General features: G+C 40.1%; 1 protein-coding gene across 12 annotated transcripts in view; it reads right to left on the reverse strand.

Moving 5' to 3' along the window:
- Window positions 1–14,389, reverse strand: part of USP37 (ubiquitin specific peptidase 37) — a 119,186-nt gene that overhangs the window by 31,333 nt on the left and 73,464 nt on the right. For all 12 annotated transcript variants that reach the window (XM_055109112.2, XM_055109111.2, XM_055109113.2 and 9 more), the window contains 4 exons: window positions 14,160–14,350; window positions 6,717–6,834; window positions 4,070–4,149; window positions 469–633 (listed from right to left, as the gene is read on the reverse strand). In XM_055109112.2, coding sequence (XP_054965087.1) covers window positions 469–633; window positions 4,070–4,149; window positions 6,717–6,834; window positions 14,160–14,350 — 554 coding nt within the window. The remainder of the gene's footprint in view (window positions 1–468; window positions 634–4,069; window positions 4,150–6,716; window positions 6,835–14,159; window positions 14,351–14,389) is intronic.

A 14,389-nucleotide genomic window follows, 5' to 3' on the forward strand; every position in this document is an offset into this window, starting at 1 on the left:
CTTCAGGCAGTGATTTAACACTAAAACAAAGTAAAGCAAAATTAAAATCTCCTTCTTGGTCTGATTTCTTTTCTTTTCTTTTTCTTTTTCTTTTTTTTTTTTGAGATAGGGTCTTGCTCTGATCACCACCATTCACTGCAGCCTTCATCTCCCAGGCTCCAGCAATCCTCCCACCTCAGCCTCGTAGCTGGGACTACAGGTGTGTGCCACCATGCTGGCTTTATTATTTTATTTTTTGTAGAGATGAGGTCATGCTCTGTTGCCATAGGTGGTTTCAAACTCCTAGGCTCAAGCGATTCTCCTGCCTCAGCCTCCCAAAGTGCTGGGATTACAGGCATGAGCCACTGCATCTGGCCATTGATCTGATTTTACCTTGGAGTCATATTATGTAATTCAGTCATTCTTTTGATTAGATACTAAAGCCTATTTCAAAAGGGAATATAAAGACATAGTCTCTCAAGGACTTACATTGCCATATGTGCACTCCAACCAAGGGTAAAAGGTGGTTTTGTATTTTCAGTGCAATGAGATGACAGGGTCAGGTATCTTGGAATGATGACTTGCTGCCCAATCTTATTGTTAAGCGAGAGAGCCACATTGAAGCTATATCGTTTCAAATGGAGAATGAGGACCCTGAAAAACAGGAGATGACAACCTTACTAATTCATACATAATACATGTATCTTTCTTACAGTAAAAGAGATCACTCTATGTTAGACGACTTTTGATTTAAAAAATCCATTTGGCCAAACCAAAGACACGTCAAAGAATATTTACTGAATACCTGTTAGGTGCCAGGCATTGGGCTAGGTAATAAGCATACAAATAATGGTGGATTAGTGTGGTTTGGGTAAAATACTTATAATGTTCCTAGAAAAAACACAAATAAATAAAATATAGCAGACAAGAATGTTAAATTTGGCACTGATATTGGGTTAAATCCTTAAATTATTTACTTCACTGTTACATAGTTTAAAAAGCAATAGGTTTTATATAACCACTACTAGTAAAATAATGTCTATTAAAATGTTACATAGCTCTTATATTTGATGGTAAACATTAATTACTTCAAGATGATTTTTGATGAGAATTATTCTTTTATTTTCAGAAGTACTTTCTCTGCAGAAAGCTAAGGAGGAAATACAAAACTTTTCCCCATTTAGAAAAAAGCTTTACAAAAATTTGCATGCCAAATCTGATCTGTGGGTCTGTAAAGGCTTTTAGCTCTTTAGAAGCACTGAATTCTTTATAGTTAAAATTGTGGTAACCTTTTCACTTCTCACACAGAACACGATCTCTGCTTGATGGATTAAATATATTTCTCAACCCACAAGAACACTTTAAAAATTGAATTTCAAACATCTTATGGGAATAAACTTCAGTTCTAGGCACACACACAAAAATGATCTATAAAAAACTGATTCTTACCATATATGCCTTCATCACAGAAGCCACAAACAAAAATTTGCAAACTGAAGTTATAGATTGTAGTTCTCTTTAAAAAGCGTGCTAGAACTCAGGATCTTCAAATATACAATTTGAGAGAATACAAGGACACAACTGATGTAAAACCAATGTCAAAATTAAATATTTTAACTAGAATTTCAAATAACCTAACCAAAATAAAAGGTAATATGAGGCTACTCTGGACACACTGCCTATAGTGTAGCCCTGCTATGCATGGAGCAGTAAAAGGTGGGGGGGAAGGTAATATAAAACAGGAAAATGATAGTCAAAATCACTGATCTTCAAAGATGAGGCCCAACTTTGTGAACAGATTTGATAATGGCATCAGGCTCTTCAAGAATAAGAGTGGCTTTGAATATTAAACTGAACAAAAGTAGAACAAGACTAATCATTAGGATTTAAAGAGTGGCTTTGAATATTAAATTGAACAAAAGTAGAACAAAACTAATATTAGGATTTGACAAACAGAAGCTTCTATCACATAAGTCTGGAATAAATTAACCTTTAACACAAGTGATCTACCAGGAAAAAAAAAAAAAAAGAAAAAAAAAGAAAGAAAAACAAGGAGAAAAATTCCCCTTAGCATTTTTTTCCCCCACTTGAAAAACCAAATAGCAAGAGAATGGGAAAGAGAAAAGACATCCAGCATGTGAGGTCAAAACTAGTCTTTTTAACTGTACACATAATTTCCTTAGTGACAGCTGGTAACAACCAATTCTTTGCCTTAAGATTCTTCCTCCCACCTTCCTGGCCTCAAACCACTCACAAACAGGAAAGAACAAATTCTCTTAATTCAAAAATATAAGTCTCTTAAGTCAATATAATAATACTGCTATGATTTATACACTTGAGGAGGCCGAGGCGGCCACATCACCTGAGGTCAGGAGTTTGAGACCAGCCTGGCCAATACGGCGCGACCCTGTCTCTACCAAAAACACAAAAATTAGCCAGGCGTGGTGGCGCGTTCCTGTAATCCCAGCTACTCAGGAGGCTGAGGCAGGAGAATCGCTTGAACTCAGGAGGCGGGGGTTGCAGTGAGCCGAGATCATGCCACCGCATTCCAGCCTGGGCAACAGAACGAGACTCTGTTTGAAAAAAACAAAAAACACAACATTTTTTGTAGAGATGGGGGTCTCACCATGTTGCCCAGGCTGGTCTTGAACTCTTGTTCTCAAGCAAACCTTCCACCTTGGCTTCTCAAAATGTTGAGATTACAGGCGTGAACCACCACACCCAGCCTTTATAAAGTCATTTCTTTAAAACCAACTTCCTTGGCCCGGCGCGGTGGCTTATGCCTATAATCCCAGCACTTTGGGAGGCCAAGGTAGGTGGATCACCTGAGGTCAGGAGTTCAAGACCAACCTGGTCAACATGGCGAAACCCCGTCTCTACTAAAAATACAAAAATTAGCCAGGTGTGGTGGCATACAGCTGTAATTCCAGCTACTCGGGAGGCTGAGGCAGGAGAATCGCTTGAACCCATGAGGCAGAGGTTGCAGTGAGCTGAGATTGTGCCACTGCACTCTAGCCTGGGGGACAGAGCAAGACTCTGTATCAAAACAACTACAACAACAAAAAACAACCAAAAAAAAAAAAACCAACTCCCATTTTCTAGAAAGGAGTAGATTATGAAATGTAAAAGAACTAGTCTCTAGGGGCTAGGTTCCAGAAATTCCACACTTACTGACAGAATATTGAAGCTAATAAAAGAAAGTAAAGCACTCTGTAGGCAAAGTGCTACATAAATACTTAATGTTAATAATAACCTTGGTGTTTGCGATCTATTCTTGGAAAGAACTAAAAGCTGTCCTGTAACCACATAATAATTTTTTGTAACTACTTCAGTTTTATGTTTATACAGAGCAGATACAATATAAGTTAATTTCATTGCTATATCAGAAAATTTATCTTATGATTACAGGAAATTTACTAATTTATAAGATCCTTAGAATGAAGGAACGCACAAACTGCAAAAAATTACTCCCTGTTTTATTCTTATATACATGTGTGTATGTGTCTATAGCAGGTTTTTACTGAAAGTATGGGATAACAGAAAAAGACTACAGCACAACACAGGGCAACAAAATATAACTGAATATTACACATTACTGAATTAAAAATTGACTAGCTAGTTCTTATAATTATTCCAAAGTCTCAGCAGCTGTATCCTCTGTTGCCATTTTCTTGGAACTCTCAAGACCCTTTTTCTCTTCAATATTTCAAACCCTTTTCCTTCCTTTCCCTCCTTCCTTCCTTTCTTTAAATATATATTTCTTTCTTTTGTAGAGATGGGGTTTCCCTACGTTACCCAGGCTGGTCTTGAACTCCTGGACTCAAGTGATCCTCCTACCTCAGCCTCCCAAAGTGCTAGGATTACAGGCGTGAGCTATCACACCTGGTCACCTTTCTTATGCAAAAGCATTCTAGCTCTCCGCCCTCTTACACTCCACATTTCAGCTTTCCTGACCCTCTTTACCAATCCATTCTGGTAACCTTCATTTATTCAGTAATATTTGTATGAACTTTAAAAAGAAACATTGAAAAGCAATTAAATGTACCTGGGAATTCTTTAGTTCATAGCAAAAAAAAAAAAAAAAAATTACCTAGGAAGCCTGTTAAATTTGTGCCTGACAAGAGCACACTTCCCACCACACTTCTCACAAGAATACTCCAGTTCTTCGGCCTATAAAAAGAAGGAAAAATAAAGCATGAAGGTGAATCAGCATTAGTATCTTAAATGCAAATAATTTGCTCTAGTCTTATTAGTTCCATTAGTGGAATGACAACTCTGAACCAGTTTTAAAAATTCTGTGTCTAGAGCCATGAGCCTTACCAAATTAAGACCCAATCCTCAAAATATACCTATAATATCATGCCCCATTTCAGAACTTCTAATTTCGTTTTTCACCAAGAATATATCTAAATTTATGATAGTAACTAGACTCTAAAATAGAAGATTCTTAGCCTTTTCAGCCTTTTCCCCATGGACACATATGAACCACTACCAAGAGTATATCCAGATTTTAACATATGGCCATAGCAGAGATAAGATCACCTTTAGGTTAGGTAGAATTTCTTGTCTGTTAGGTGTAACGCTACCCCTTTCGCATAATGGAACTCAATCTTCTCGTGACAGCCCACTAAGAACAACTGCTTTAAAAGGATGAAAGGTTGGGGTGAATACCATTACCTAGAGAACACTGAAACAAGAAATCCTTAAAAAATGGGGGTAAAAATACATAGGAAAATCTTCAAAGTCTATGATAATAACAAGAATAGTTTAAAAATGACTAAAAGAAAAGCAGAGTATTTATCTTTGGGTAGAGCTCAACGTTCACCATTTAATAAACAGATTTTTTTGTTTGTTTGTTTTGACACAGAGCCTTGCTCTGTCACCCAGGCAACTGGGTGGGAGGGAGGGGCGTGATCTCAGCTCACTGCAACCTCCACCTCCAGGGTTCAAGTGATTCTCGTGCCTCAGCTTGCCAAGTAGCTGGGACTACAGGCATATGCCACCATACCTGGCTAACTTTTGCATTTTTAGTAGAAGCAGGGTTTTGCCGTGTTGGCCAGGCTGGTATTGAACTCCTGACTTCAGGTGATTGGCCTCCCTTGGCCTCACAAAGTGTTGGGATTACAGGTGGGAGCCACCACACCCAGCCAGATTTTTTATTTTTTTATTTTTTTGAGACAGAGTCTTGCTCTGTCGCCCAGGCTGGAGTGCGGTGGCGCGATCTCGGCTCACTTCAAGCTCCACCTCCCAGGTTCACGCCATTCTCCTGCCTCAGCCTCCCGAGTAGCTGGGACTACAGGCGCCCGCCACCACACCCAGCTAATTTTTTTGTATTTCTAGTAGAGACAGGGTTTCACCGTGTTAGCCAGGATGGTCTCGATCTCCTGACCTCGTGATCCTCCCACCTCAGCCTCCCAAAGTGCTGGGATTACAGGCGTTAGCCACCGTGCCCGGCCTTATTTTTATTTTTTATACCTTAGGAAGACAATCCTGCCAATTTGCTACAACACAACAAGGACCGCTATTAGACAGATCAAGGGGGAATCGATTCTTGCAAATTTCCACTAGTTTATAAGGACTGCTATAACAACAGTCTGATTATGCCCCAGAAACTTTCTCAATATCTGTAACGGTATATCACAGACACAAATATGTATCTACAGCTTTGGATAAACATGATTCTTTCTTCCTGTTTCTAATAGGGTACGTACAACCTAAGAAAAAGCAAAGAATATTTTCTTATTCTGCAGATCTTAGGATACCAACTTACATGGTATCTACAGTTTTAATTTCATGTTACCAAATTTTAGAATATGTTACTTCAAATACTTTAATATTTGTTTACAAATAACAAACTACTTTTTTTTTTTTTTTTTTTGAGACGGAGTCTCGTTCTGTCGCCAGGCTGGACTGCAGTGGCGTGATCTTGGCTCACTGCAACCTCCCACTCCCAGGTTCAAGTGATTTTCCTGCCTCAGCCTCCTGACTAGCTGGGACTACAGGCACACACCACCATGCCCAGCTATTTTTTGTATTTTTAGTAGAGACCGGGTTTCACCATGTTAGCCAGGATGATCTTGATCTCTTGACCTTGTGAACCGCCTGCCTTGGCCTCCCAAAGTGCTGGGATTACAGGTGTGAGCCACTGCGCCTGGCCAACAAACTATTTCTAAGATTGTCTAAATGCTTGCTATTGAGTTAAATTTATAATCTATTTAAGCAATTAATTTTCTTTTTCAATGAGTTATAATTAGATTTATCAAGCTTTTAATAATAATAATTTATAAAAACTTCTCATCTGTTTTCCCCACGAATAATGTTGTTGAAACTCTGCCAAAACCAGGTGTGGTGGCTCACAACTGTAATCCCAGGACTTTGGGAGGCCAAGGTGGGCAGATCACTTAAGGTCAGGAGTTCGAGACCAGCCTGGCCAACATGATGAAACCACGACTCTACCAAAAAGTACAAAAATTCACCAGATATGGTGGCATGATCCAGCTACTTGGGGAGGCTGAGGTGGGAGGACCGCTTGAACCTGGGGGCAGAGGTTGCAGTGAGCTGAGATTGTGCAACTGCACTATAGCCAGGGTGACAAAGTGAGACCCTGTCTCAAAAAAAAAAAAAAAGAGAAGAGAAGAAAAGAAACTTTGCCTTGAAGAAACCAACTTCAAATATTCAAATACAACTATCAATGATATAAAATTTAGTTATGTGAAAATACAAAATATATTATTTACCCTAAAGAAAAGATCAAGAGAATCTTGAATTGAACGAGGAGGGAGTGGTTTTTTCCTACGAGGAAGGTCAATAGAGAGGTCATTAAACTGTTCTCTTTTGGGGATAATCTCTCCACATCTGTAAGAATAAAATGAGACATGTAAGCATTTAGACCAATACACAAGAAATACAAATATACCTGAGAAACTCTGTTCTTCCACAGAACTTATGGTACTGACACACTATCACCAGGCATAAGAACTATATACATTTAAGACTTTTCATGCTTACTTTAACCCTTATTAAATTAATACAGATAAAACCTCAATTGCAAGTATTTAAGTACTTTATTTAAATCTTTTTTTCGTGAGATGCAGTTTCGCTCTTGTCACCCAGGCTGGAGTACAATGGTGCGATCTCGGCTCACTGCAACCTCCGCCTCCCGGGTTCAAGCGATTCTCCTGCCTCAGCCTCGCAAGTAGCTGGGATTACAGGCATGCGCCACCATGCCCGGCTAATTTTGTATTTTTAGTAGAGACGGGGTTTCTCCATGTTGGTCAGGCTGGTCTCGAACTCCCGATCTCAGGTGATTCTCCTGCCTTAGCCTCCCAAAGTACTGGGATTACAGGCGTGAGCCACCACGCCCGGCCAATTTTTAAACTTTATATAAGCAACCCCCAAACTTTAAAAAACTAAAGTATAACATAACATACAAAAGTGAACCTGTCGCAGGTATACAGCTTGATAAATTATCAGTTAACACACTAATTACCACTCAAATCAAGAAACAGGGCCAGGTGTGGTGGCTGGTGCCTGTAATCCCAGCACTTTGGGAGGCCAAGGTGGGTGGATTACCTGAGGTCAGGAGTTCGAGACCAGCCTGGCCAACATGGTGAAACCTTGTCTCTACAAAAAATACAAAAATTAGCCAGGCAAGGTGGCGCGTGCCTGTAATCCCAGCTACTTGGGAGGCTGAGGCAGGAGAATCACTTGAACCCGGGAGGCGGAGGTTGCAGTGAGCTGAGATCACGCCACAACACTCCAGCCTGGGCGACAGAGAGAGACTCTGTCTCAAAAAAAAAAAAATGAAAAACAACAAAAAAGAAAGAAACAGAACAACACCATCAACACCCTAGAAGCCCCCTTGCACATATCCTTTTCCAATCACTACCCTCCTTCCTTTTCCCCAAAAATAACTATTTTTTATTTTTTTGAGGCGGAGTTTTGCTTTTGTTGCTCAAGCTGGAGTGCAATGGCACGATCTCGGCTCACTGCAACCTCTGCCTCCCCGTTTCAAGCAATTGCTACCTCACCCTCCCAAGTAGCTGGGATTACAGGTGCACACCACCACGCCTGGCTAATTTTTACTATTTTAGTAGAGATGGGGTTTCACCATGTTAGCCAGGCCAGTCTGGAACTCCTGACCTCGTGATCCACCTGCCTCGGCCTCCCAAAATGCTGGGATTACAGGTGTGAGCCACCACACCTGGTCCCAAAAGACAATTATTATTCTGACTTCCAACACTATAGATGTTCTGCCTGTTTTTGAACCTTTTATAACGGGATTATGCAATATGTTTTCTTTTAGTTGGCCTCTCTTTTGTTCAGCATGATTGTAATATTTAACTATGCCTGCTGCGCATGACTCTACTGCATTTTCGTTGTTGTATAGCTTTAATCTGTATGAGTATTCTACAATTATCCATGTTAGTACTGATGAGCATTTAGGTTGTTTCCAGTTGTTGGCTATATAAGTAATGCTGCTTTAAAAATTCTACATGTTATTGGCCAGGCACAATGGCTCACGCCTGTAATCCCAGCACTTTGGGAGGCCGAGGTGGGCGGATCACGAGATCAGGAAATCAAGACCATCCTGGCTAACACGGTGAAACCCCGTCTCTACTAAAAATACAAAAAATTAGCCGGGTGTGGTGGCAGGCACCTGTAGTCCGGAGGCTGAGGCAGGAGAATGGTGTGAACTCAGGAGGCTGAACTTGAAGTGAAACGAGATCGCACTACTGCACTCCAGCCTGGGAAACAGAGTGAGACTCCAACTCTAAATAAATAAATAATCTACATGTTCTTTATGTGCATGTGTGGATACTTCTATTAGGCAGCAGAATGATTTAGTTATCAAATATATTTTTTATAGAATTTTAAAACGTGAGCTCAGAGATTAAAACACCATATTCAATTTACCTAGAAGCAAATTTCTTTTAAATAGCTTTAGCTGACCATTTTTCATTTTGTCTTATCAGTACTTTAGGTAATATTCATATTTCTACCCTAATTCCCTACTGTTACAGCTAAAGACTGAAAAACATAAGAGTATATTTGTCTTTGATTCAACAAACATTTACTGAGTGCCTCTCTAACAGGCAGAATTCTAAGGTGACCCTCGACTTTGTATATTTCTGTCCCCTTTGAGTGTGGGTAGAACCAACCTGTGATAATGATGAGCTGTCATGCCTATGATGATGTTATTTTACCTGGCCCAAAGGAATTTTGCAGACATAATTAAGGTTACTAATCTTAACTTCGAATGAATCAAAAAGGAGATTATCTGAATGGGTCAGATCCAATCATATGAGCCCTTCTGTTTGTTTTTGAGACAGGCTCTTGCTCTGTTGTCCAGGCTGGAGAGCAGTGGCACGACCACGGCTCACTACAGCCTCGACCTCCCAGGCTCAAGCAATCCTCCCACCTTAGCCTCCCAAATAGCTGGGACTACAGGTGTGCACCACCATGTCTGGCTATTTTTAAACTTTTTGTAGAGAAGAGGGTATCACTATGTTGTCAGGGCTGGTCTCAAACACCTAGATTCAAGTGATCCTCTTGCCTCAGCCTCCCAAAGTGCTGGGATTACAGGCATGAGCCACCATGCTCCGCCCATATGAGCCCTTTAAATCTGGGTCTAGAGGATAGAAAGAGAAGTCTGAAGTCAGCAAGATGTATACTTCCTACTAGCCTGGAAAAAAGCAAACAGCACTGTTGTGAAGTGCTCATGAGGGGGCCATGTGGCAAGGATCTATAGGCAGCCTTTAGGAAATGAGTGGTTCCAGTGGACAGCTAGCAAGAAAATGAGGATCTCAGTCCTATAACCATAGGATCTGAATTCTACCCACGACCTTAATGAGATAGAAGAGGAACCTGGGCTCCAGATGAGAGCACAGGCAGTAATACCTTTATTTCAGCCTTATGATACTCTGAGCTGAGAACTTAGCCATACCGTGCTTAGTTTTCTGACCTACAGAGCTGGGATGAATAAATGGGTGTTGTTTTAAGCTAATACGTTTGAAGCAATTTCTTACACAGCACTGAAAACCTAATAGGGCCTCCTACATGCCAGAAAATGTTCTAGGCACTGGGGTGATAGCAGTGAATAAACCAAGGCAAAAATACCTCCTCTCATGAAGCCATCATTATACTGGGAGAGACAATGAAATCGACACTAGTAAAACATACAGTATGTTAGATAGTGATATATGTAAAGAGGAAATACATAGTAGGGAAGAGGGAAATGAAAGATCAGAGCAGAGTATCTGATAGCATGGCAAGAAAACACATCACTGAACAAATGGCCTTTATGTAAAGATCTGGAAAAGTGAGGGCACTATCTAAATGAGAATATGGGGGCCAGGTGTGGGGGCTAGTGCCTGTAATCCCAGCATTTTGGGAGGCTGAAGTGGGAAGTTGGCTTGAGCCCACAAGTGTCAGACCAGCCTAGGCAACATTGGAAAACCCAATCTCTACAAAAAATCAAAAAAATTAGCCAGGCATGGTGGTGTGCACCTGTAGTCCCAGCTATTCGGGAGACTGCGGCGGAAGGATTGCTTGAGCCAGGGAAGTTGAGGCTGCAGTGAGCTGTGATTAAGCCACTGCACTCTAGCCTGGGTGACAAAGCAACACCTTGTCTCAGAAATAAATCAGCAATTAAATAAAAATAAAAATAAGAGAATTTTGGGAAAGAGAATTCAAAATAGAGGAAATGGTAAGTGCAAAGACTCTAAGGCACTATGATCCTGGTGTTTTTGAACAAAAGCAAGGAAGCTCATTTCGTTAAAATAGAATGAGCAAGGGAAAAGTGTGACAGAAGATGAAGACAGAGAGTTACGAGAGATGGGGGTAGGAGTGCTGAGAGGCAGATTACATGAGTTTATACAAGTCACAGGCTTTTAAATTTTATAAGCAGAAGGCTGACATGAACTAACTTCCATTTTAAATTGATTGCTTTGGCTTATGTGTTTAAAACAGACTGCAGAAACATGGTAACTAATTTAAAAGATGCTGCAACAATTCAAACAAGAGATGATAGTGGCTTGGTGTAGGGTAGTGGCAATGAAAGTGGTAAAAAGAGGTCACATTCTGGATGTATTTCCAAGGTAGAGCTGAAAGGACTTGCAGACATATGAGATGTCAGGTTTGAGAAAAAGAAATACAAAGCTGGGAACAGTGGCTTACGCCTGTAAACTCCAGCAATTTGGGAGGCCAAGGTGGGAGGGTTACTTGAGGCCAGTTCAAGACTAGCCTGGGCAACATAGTGAGAGCCCGTCTCTAGAAAAAATTTAAAAATTAGCTGGGTGTGGTGGCATGTGCTCGTAGTCCTGGCTACTCTAGATGCTGAGGTGGGAAGGATTGCTTAAGTTCAGGAGTTAGCAGGCTATAGTAAGCTATGACTGCACCACTGCACTCCAGCCTGGGTGACAGAGCAAGACTCTGTCTTAAAAAAAAAAAATTTTTTTTCCCTCATATTCAAGAACATATTATTAATACACTGAATTGCCTTATATTAATTAAAAAGCAGTCAGTTTAAACTGTAATGGTTTTTTTAAAAAAAAGTACATTTGCCAAACTGGCCAAACAAACCTATAGCAAGATGGGGCAGAGGATAAACACACAAAATTACAATCCAAAGGGTAATGTGTGTGGAATCTTCCTTCAGCCAGAAACTACTTTGTGTTAGAGAACTGTCCTAAATAAAATTACTAATGAAGCAACAGAACCCTATCCCCACCCAGCTGGCACAACCTGCCCGGTCTAGCCACCTGGTGTGCCTATATCCCATGACCCATGCCATTTATTGCATTGATGCACATACCTCAACTGCATATCCAACATCTGGGTGCTGTACAATTAGAGTGCCTAACACCACTGGCACAGTGTAGAAGCTACTACTCTGATATGGCCTTCTTTCTTTCTTTTTTTGAGATGGAGTCTTGCTCTGTCACCCAGGCTAGAGTGCAATGGCATAATCTCAGCTTACTACAACCACCTCCTCCCAGGTTAAAGCAATTGTCCTGCCTCAGCCTCCCTAGTAGCTGGGACTACAGGTGTGCACCACCACGCCTGGCTAATTTTCGTATTTTTAATGAAGATGGGGTTTCGCCATGTTGGCCAGGCTGGTCTCGAACTCTTGACCTCAGGTGATCCACCCACCTTGACCTCTGGGATTACAGGCAGGAGCCACCATGCCCAGCCTGATATGGCCTGCTTTCTTCTGGGTTGCCTGAATGATCCCACTGTCCAGCTCCCCAGACCTGACTGACAGAGCTGGTGGACTGCCTGTGGTCATTTTCAACTGAGGCAACTTAAATTTTCCTATAAAAAAAAATTTGAATGGTATGCCCACAATTCAATGAAATAATAACTGAAAACTTTGCCTCTCACTTTGACTTGCACAAATTTTGTCTGGAAGGTGCATTAGAAGGAAGAGATAAATGGCTATTATATTATTAACTGCTGTTGGACTCTCCAGCTTTTATAAGCTGAACCATACTTGCAAGATCCGGATATTTTCTTTAGACAACCATTTATCCACCAGGGGGAAAAGACTGATGAAGTCCTGAATGAAAGCAAGCAGTGTCACAGACTACTGATGCAAAACTGTCTTTATTAAAATTCTGGTTAAAAATGCTAGAATGTTATAGCTGGAAAAGATGTCAGTGAACACTATCATTTTGAGCAGCCTGAGAAAAATAGATATGGAGGACAGAAAATTGGAGAACCAATATGGATTTTGAATATTTCTGAAGAAAATTCCAGAATGGAAAAGAAGCAGTATTTAGAGAATAGTTTTCTGGAGCTGGAGAAAATCCCAAAGCTTCAGATGAAAAGGCTCTACCATATTAAGGCAAAAGTAACAAAAAGTGTTAATAACTAGATGTAAACTAGTGAAACTGTGAATTTCAAAAATAAAGAATACCACAGATTTTCAGGAAGAAAAAGAAAAAAATTCCCACAAAGTCAGGTTTCTTATGAGTGGCACAGAGTAACAGGATATGATAGGGTGGTATACTTAATACACTGATGGGTAAAGACTATGTGTGAGTCAATAATTCTGCATTAAGTCATGTGTGAAAGTCATAGAAATAATTCTCTCTTATATAGAGACTGTGAAGAATTACATTTTATCTGAAAAAAATCTATTCAGAGATGTACTATAGATGAATGGAAGATTAGTCAAAGTAAAATATTTTAAAGTGATGTGCAGGCTATAGAAGTCCTGATAAGTATGGAAATTAATTTAATGTAGAAAGTCTGGATAATTACTGTAAATATGGTTGAAAAACATTGCAAAAGGTAAAAATAATTCAAATTCGGATCTATTTTGTAAAAGAAAATATTTTTAGTAAAAATAATTTGGGGTTCAACCAAAAAAGCAAGTAATAAGGTGTGTTTTTTTTTCAGTGACAAAGAAAAACAAGTATTCCCAAACAAATCGATATTCTACAATGGAAAAGATGTAGAATGAAAAAAATAAAACTATAGATTAAAATTAAGTGTTAGGCAATACTAAAGTGTATAATAAAGTATTTAAATTTCTCACTCCGCCACGCGTTTTTGTTTCGTTTTGTTTTTTGAGATAGGGTCTTGCTTTGTTGCCCAAGCTGGAGTGCAGTGGCATCATCATGGCTTACTGCAGCCTCAACGTGCAGTGTTCAAGCAATCCTCCCACTTCAGCCTTCCAAGTAGCTGGGATTATAGGTGTGCATCACCACGCCTGCCTAATTTTTATATATTTTGTAGAGATGGGGTTTCCCCGTGTTGCCCAGGCTGGTCTTGAACTCCTGGGCTCAAACCATCTGCCCACCTCATCCTCCCAAATTGTTGGGATTACAGGCATGAGCCACTGTGCCCAGCCCAAGCATTTCTATAGAAAGATAAAGACTCTGAAAAAAAGGTTTGATATAATCTGTTGGTTTATATTTCCCCTATGACGTAGAAAGGAAGATGAGATAAAAATTCATTACTCGGGAGGCTGAGGTAGGAGGATCACTTGATCCCAGGAGATCCAGGCTGCAATAAGCTGGGGTTGTGCCACTGCACCCAAGAGCCTAGGCGACTGTGTGAGACCCTGTCTTAAAAACAGAAAAGAATTCATGGCATTTGGTATGTCATAGAAGAATTTTAATCACTTGCCATAAAGAAGTAAAAAGGGAAATCATTTCTTAGACACTACTTACGCTTTACAAATGATGGAGTGCTGAACCTCAAACTCCAAATTAGTAATAACAGGGCAAGTGTATGCTCTGGTAGCTGAAATATCTGGTGAATTTTCTTCTCCAGAAACAGGTTCAGTCTTCCAAGTTTTATTTAATTTTTCCATATCTTCTTTCAGCTGGTCCAAACACTGACTTAAAAATTCATGAGCATCCTAATAAGACAACAATATCCTTAATCAGATAAAAACATT

Source organism: Pan paniscus, chromosome 13 (genome assembly GCF_029289425.2).
Source record: "Pan paniscus chromosome 13, NHGRI_mPanPan1-v2.0_pri, whole genome shotgun sequence".
In the NCBI taxonomy this organism is placed as follows: Eukaryota; Metazoa; Chordata; class Mammalia; order Primates; family Hominidae; genus Pan; species Pan paniscus.